Source organism: Belonocnema kinseyi, chromosome 2 (assembly GCF_010883055.1).
Source record: "Belonocnema kinseyi isolate 2016_QV_RU_SX_M_011 chromosome 2, B_treatae_v1, whole genome shotgun sequence".
In the NCBI taxonomy this organism is placed as follows: Eukaryota; Metazoa; Arthropoda; class Insecta; order Hymenoptera; family Cynipidae; genus Belonocnema; species Belonocnema kinseyi.
In genome coordinates, this window is record NC_046658.1 from 38,852,898 (window position 1) to 38,860,200 (window position 7,303).

The window sequence follows — 7,303 nt, forward strand, 5'->3', positions numbered from 1 at the left end:
AATTGAGTCAATTGTCGAGAATGGGAAGTGACGCATATACTGGAACTTTATATTCTCGACAATTGTTTCTGTTGCTCACTCGAGGCCTGACATGGTTCTTCTGGACTTCGAAAAGCGAACCATGTTCGTTATCGAATTTTCGGCACAAGCTGACAAAAACATCATAGCCAAGGAGAATGAAAAGAAATAGAGGTATCGAGACCTTATAAGGGAGTTGCAACGATTGTACCCGGAATATTCTGTTAAACTGATCGTCCTTATCATCGGCGCTCTTGGAGAAGCCAAGCTTTCACTTGCTAATAGCCTAAAAAGCATCCCTGCGTGTCAACAATATGCTAGAAGACTTGCGGGAAAAATGCAGAAGGCGGATGTACTTGGGTCACTCCGTGTTCTTAGGGTGCACGAGGCTTTTGCTGGATCGTCGTATTGATTCCTTTACATACTGTAAACGCCTATCTCACGGTTGTGAGATATGGTTGTAGCTGAAATTTTACCGCGATTTCACTGGAAGCGGGTGCAATTTTTCAGATTAGCACCCGCTCCCGGCGAAATCTTGCGGTTGTCCTTATGACAAATTTTTAATTATATAATTATTATTATTATACCATTAAGCCATTTCCCTTTCGGGGTAGGCGTGACTCACTCGGTAGGGGAAAGGATTAGTGTGTGAAACGAATAGAGAATTTTCAGATTGATTCAGAATTCTCGTGTTATTTATATAAATAACACGTTCGTTCGGCAACACTGCTCCTACCCAGGTTGCTGATCAATCGCTGTAACAATCACCACAAGCGAAGAACCTCACGATGTCGTTATGTAAGGTTTCCCAGTTGGGTCCATTATTGGCCAAGGTCTTTTGTTTAAGGCGTCATTCACTCTACTGACACTCTTTTTATTAACTATTTGCCGCCATACTTTCCTGTCCAAGCATACTTCTCTAGCCTCTTTTATGTCTCTTCTGCGCCACATTCTTTTAGAATTATCTTGTTACTTACTTTGTCCATCAGGGTTTTCCCGCATATTATGCGTATGAATCCCATGTCAATTGCGTTAATTTTACTCTTATCTTTTTCTTGTAAAGTCCATGTCTCGCTACCGTATAGTACAGTCGGTACAAATTTAGAATTATGTATTGACATTTTAGCTTTATTTGATATATTTTTACTTCTGATAAGGGGACCTGCTCTACCAATAACCTTCTTACCTTCATTTATGCGTCTATCTAATTCCTCATCTATCTTCCCGTCCCTATTAAATAAGCTACCAAGGTATACGAACTTATCAACTTGCATAGTTTTTTCTCAATCTTTCCTTCGAACACCATAGTTTTTGTTTTATTTGCGTTAATTTTGAGGCCCATGCTCTTCATGCTTGCATATAGTTTATTCAACATTCGTTGTAAGTCTTCGATAGACTCTGCCATAACAACCTTATCATCTGCGAAGGCTAATCCACGTATCCTTACTGTTTCGAGATCCACACCCTCTTCGTCGAAGAGAGCCATTCTTAAACACTTTTCCATAAATAATATAAATAACCATGAAGACATAACGTATCCTTGTCTAACTCCTTGAATAATATCGAAACAGTCACTCAGTTTCCCATTCACTCTTTCACTCGCTTTGCTACCTGTATATATTGTTTTTATAGCTTGTAGTAGCCATCCATTGACTCCATACTCTTTCAGGACTTCCCAAAGTTTACTTCTATCTACCTTGTCAAAAGCTTGTTCTAGGTCAACAAATGCATAGAAAACTTTTCCTACTACTCTCAAACTTTTTTCTGTTATTTGCCTTAAGCTAAATATTTGATCCGTACATGACCTTCCTGGCATAAAACCACTTTGGACTTCCCAAATCTTTGCTTCTGTTATTTTCATTACCCTACGAATAAGTATTTTTGAATATATTTTACTTACGGTGCTTAATTATCTAATCCCTCTGTAATTATTGCAGTCTCTTTTATCTCCCTTTCTCTTATGTATTGGTACGATAATCGCTTTTTTCCAATCGTCTGGGACGTCTCCCATCTCGAAACATAAATTTATCAATGCGCACAGTCTATGTGGTATGCACTCGCCACCGTGTTTAAGCATTTCAGCGTTAATACCGTCTACCCCGGCAGCTTTAGCGTTTTTCAAGTTCTTAATTATATCCCTAGCCTCAGTGACAAAAACTTTCTCAACTGAGTTTTCCATCGCATCGTGTTCAACATCGCAGTTGTGATGTTCTATAGCTTCAGCTCCGAATTGTCTCCTAAAATAGTCTCTGAAAGCCTCTAGTATTCCGTCTGCATCATATATCATTTCCCGCCTACTATTTCTCATGTTGACAAATTCTGTGCTTATGTATATATAATATAACTATAAATATAATGTTTCAAAATATTTACTAATTATTTTTGTGTAGGAAATATTTTGTGCAGGAAAAATGTAATAGTATTCGATTTTGTGTAGGTATGTATTGTGTAGGTAAAAAATAGTTAGTACACTTAGTGTACGAAATATTTTGTGTAGGAAAAGTTTGTGTAGGAACAATCGTAAAAACACTCAATATTTTCGAAATGAAACAACAGGAAAATAATTTAAATGAAGACATGAAAAACATCTTATTTTTTCGCTTGTAGGTTTATTGTAAGCATAAGGAAAATTTTTAAAAAATCCAGGAAAATTGGGAATGTTCTGCAGAATCTCCAGATTTTTCGTTTATTCTGAGATGTCCCTAAAAATGAGATTAAACGAGATTATTTACCTCATGAACTCAAAAAATGAATTCTATCTATATTTGTCACACTTTGGCATACTGCACAGGAATTAATAATCTATTGATATTACTTAGTTTTCTTAAGTAATAACAATAACGATTTTTAACATAAAAATGCTCTAGACTTTCGTCTTGGATTGAATTCAACGTGATAATAAAACAATAATAACGTCGGTTTAAAATTTTTGATTTATAATATTTATTATTATTATATTATGTATTAATATAAGCTACGTCTCTAATTACGCTACTGATCGTCTTCGGAGCAAAAGTGACCACTCTGCTCGCAGTGTCAGGGCCGTGAATCGACGCACAATTACCAACGTCAAAACCGGGCAGTTTGCGATGTTCTGCCAGGATGTTATCGCCGAGATTTTGTGCTGCATCTTCGAATATATGTTTTAAATAATAAGTAGAATATTATATAAAAAATTTGAGTGTTAGAAAATAACTTTAAAATGACATATTCTTTTACATCTGTAGATCGTTCTCTCCCCCCCCCCCCTTCCGCACCAGCTCATTGTTCTGCTAATTGTACGAAACATTGTCTAATTGTCTTGACATTCAATACAGAAAGATTCAGCCGTTACCCTATGACTTATTTCAATCATTTTTTTTACAACTTCGAATGAGTAAACGCACACCTTCTCTCCGGGACTACAACTCGAGAAGCCAAATTTGGTGATGAGTATATTGTCAACAATCAGGAAAATAGTGGCAGAATCGTTACTTGATAACTCGTCAAAAACGGCCTCGACTCTCCTACTATTATACCTTCGGCTCTCCGACTATTATACCTTCTGGCGAATAAAATCGCGTCCGTTTTACTCCGCTTATCGCGGATAGTAGGAAAAATGTTAGGCTAATAGGACGGAACCCTTGGGTGAAGTATAAACGATCCAACCTGCTTTCGGAATGAAGACTATTCTGGTTCCCCTTCATGCCGTCGGAACATACCCCAACGTCAGACTAGCCCTAGCCAGTATGCAAACCCTTAGATTGGCCGTCTTGAAGTCCCTGTAACAAAAACCAGCGCCCCCTCAAAAACTCCTAATGGTATCTCGAACTAACCAAGGTTCATGGATGAGCGAGATACCTGTGTGCCACGCAGACATGTTCCTCCGAAAAACTGTAGAGGCGGCCTTGCTGTGATGCAAGTTAAGTTGGGTAATAGACAGACCGGGAGAAGTCATTTAGGTCTGCTCCTAATCTTCCTCTGTCCCGACAGGCTCTTTCTGTCCCTGTCCGGAAACCCTTTAGTTGGCATGTACAAAGTTGTGAAAGGGCCTGTTGTTGAGGACCAAAGAGCCCAAAAGAGCGTGAAGAGCGAAAACTGCTCCGTAGTAAGGAGCGAGTCCGGGTAGGTCGTATCCGTCACCACCATCGTCAGGGGGTCAGTCCTCTGAGCGGCTGTTAAGCCAGTCTGTGATGACTCCCTAATCATCAGCTGCTGGGCTGCCTTGTGCCTTGTCACAGGCTTAACCCCTCCCCCCTTGATGGGGTGCCCTCTGAGCCCCTTCCTCTCTTCTGGGCCTGAGTGTTGGTTATCGGCATTGTGGTCGCCGATGTTTAAGCTTCCGCAGCTGCTCTACTGGCCTGCTGCGCTTGCCTCTTCAGTATCCTTTTCAAAAAACCATTGATGCGTTTCTTCCTTTTGGGGGACTCATTGGCCGCTGCGGTTTCCATAGCCTCATTCAGAGGGACCGTCACTCCGCCAGCTCCCGGGTGAGCTGGGGTCCCAGCCGCCACCTGAGTTTGAATTGCCGGAGCAACAGATTGGGAGGAAATGTTTATGAGGTTGGCCACAAAATTGAAGTTTCCCATTTCCTTGACGTTTCCCTGAGATTTAGAAGAATTTTCCAGAGAGGAAAGTGTTACAAAAGCGAATTATGTTTCAATAATGTGCCACGCAAATTATTGAACCATGCCCGAAAAATGCACTTTACAGGACAGTATGGAATAATTAACTTAAGGACATGTATCCAAACCATAACAAAAAATAACTTCATTTCCCTGACTTCCATGAAGTATGGCTACCCTGGGTTATGTCATATCCGTTAGGGGCCAACCCCTCTCTCCCTGTCCTTTCACCTTCTTCCTTCGTTTTTGTTTTTATGTGATACATTTTGTTCGCACGAGTAGTACTTACATGCACATACGTACATGCAAATTTGTTTTGCTCAGCTCAAGCGATTCGAGAAATTTAATCATTTTTACTCCGCCCTATTCTACATGTTTTACCGAAATGTGTTCACTTCAGCGTGACGCAGTAGACGAGACCAGAATTATTCTCCTAATCGCTGTGAAACTTTCGCCGAAATATGTTTAATTTTTAACTGTTGCAAGACTTACCTGCAACAAATATTAACTTCTGTGTTTTCTGTGTTGTTTTAAATATGTTGTCCCGGTTTAGGGTAAGGGGGGGGGCAGCGCCAACCAGTGGGGCAAAGGTGATTTTCCTTATAGCAGGACTATTATTTAACAATTTTAGTTCTACTTTGCATCAAATAAATCTATTTTATCAGAGAGATAGTGTTACTTACTTAAATCTTAAAAATTGACGTTGCAAAAGAAAAATTATACAGAAAACAGTTTTTACCACGAAAAAATGGAAGTTTCGCTGACAGAAATATAAAGTTTTCAACTTTAATGATAATACTTACAGTATAAAAACTTGACATCTTGACAAATAAAACAATATCACACAATCTAATCATATTAATCAGACGTAATTCAAGTCCGAAATATATTAAATCTCATAAATTAATGAGGCCTTGCCAGGGGGCAGGCCCGACGTAAATAATTTTAACAAGTGCTTAGGTGATACACGACGTCACAAGTTTTGTCGATAAATGATCGGCAATGTAGAACAGCAACTTATCTTGTGGGCTACATGGAAGAAACTATTAAATATTATTATTATTATTATCAATCCGGTCGGTATGCAGGTTTCTTTTATTGGTACGGTAGAATCATTGCGTACAGTCCGTTTCTAGTAGAATGTCAACGAATAAGAGGCTATATTACAGCTATCTCTATTTTTATTCAAAATAACTTATTCTTCTTGTTAAATATCTTCAAAAGTAATTTTTCCAGTACATAAAATACCACAGAAGAAAACCATCACATTTTCTGATCTTTAAATGTTTTTATTTTCATAAAAAGTTGCATTCGGCTTTGCCTTCAGGTGAGGGGCAAAGCCGATGAAATACAGCTTGTCAGAAATAATTAAATTACCAAATTATTGTTTTTTCAATGTGATTAATACTTATAGAAATATGAAATAAAATAATTTAGAACTCGAAACGAGAAAAAATGGATCAATTCAACATCTCATTAACTTTAAAAAAATTATTGGCTGTTAACTGGTTGGCGCTGCCCCCCTTTACCCTATAGCTCGAATTCACCCATACTTTTCCGTTTTTCCATTGTTGCTAAGAACGCCACAACAGACCACAGTTTTTCTTCCATCGTAGGATAAACTTTCGCCAAATAGCATGTAAACTTTAACAGCGGGAAATTTGACATGCAATAAAATTTAATTTTAGTTTTTTTCTGTGTTTTAAGCAATTTAAGTACGCGGTGTCATAAACGACATAAACTATGAAAATCAAGAAAAAAATCACGACTAAAAAGTGATTTTTACTTAGAATTATTTCATTTAAAAATATCGTGTATAGATGAAGTGATTTTTCCTCTGGTCTAAAATAAAAACTGCTATTTGTTTTTCTAGACATTATTCTTCATTTTTAAACGTAATTATTTCAAAATATACAACATTATTGAATCTATTGAAGTAAAATACATTTTATTTAGGACAATTTTTTGGTTTCAACTCCCTCAGATTATAACCTTCTGAAAAAAAATTTCCACAAATTTTGTGGATTTTATATGAACTTATTTTTATAATAATCTTTACATAGCTATTATTATATGGTTTTTATATTTTAAAAATTTAAAATTTACGATTTTTACAAAACGTAATGTCTACGTTATTTTTATATTTAAAGGGCTTAAGTCATCAGCTTCTAAACGTTCAGAAAAAATTTGTCCCGTATTTTTTATTGGTTCGACAAACTTATTTTCAGTATTTGCAAAAGTGTTGACAAATAATTAACGTTTTAAGCATGTACATTGTATAATTAGGGAGTTCATCTTCGGAGAGTCGTGGGACCGGTACCTCTACAGAAAAAGGTTTTCTCTAAGTACTTAAAGCTGTTGCTTTTGGTGTTCGGAACCCACCTTAAACTGCAGGTCCCCCTCCTACCACTAAGTAAGTGAGTGACGGGGTATGTAAAGGAATAGGGAAGAAGGTACAAGAAAAATGTAAACCCTTAGGGCACACATTACCCTAGTAGCACGGAACATTCCAGGAACATACCAGGAACGTTCCCTGAGCGTGTAAAATGCCCGCCACTTGGGAAAGTTCCAGGAAACTTTTTACTGGAACTTTCTAAGAATAAATTATCGTTATTGTTATTATTATCAATGAATATCCGACAAACCGTAAGTGATAGGTCAAAATTAATGTCAGTTTATTA

At 37.5% G+C, this 7,303-nt stretch overlaps 2 protein-coding genes across 5 annotated transcripts in view; both read right to left on the minus strand.

Moving 5' to 3' along the window:
* Positions 1-3,955, minus strand: part of LOC117167778 — a 62,775-nt gene extending 58,820 nt beyond the window's left edge. The window contains exon 1 of the mRNA XM_033352950.1: positions 3,859-3,955. Within this exon, the coding sequence (XP_033208841.1) occupies positions 3,859-3,955 (97 nt within the window). The remainder of the gene's footprint in view (positions 1-3,858) is intronic.
* LOC117183132 (pseudouridine-metabolizing bifunctional protein C1861.05) overlaps positions 1-7,303 on the minus strand; it is a 442,705-nt gene that overhangs the window by 122,461 nt on the left and 312,941 nt on the right. The window lies entirely within an intron of this gene.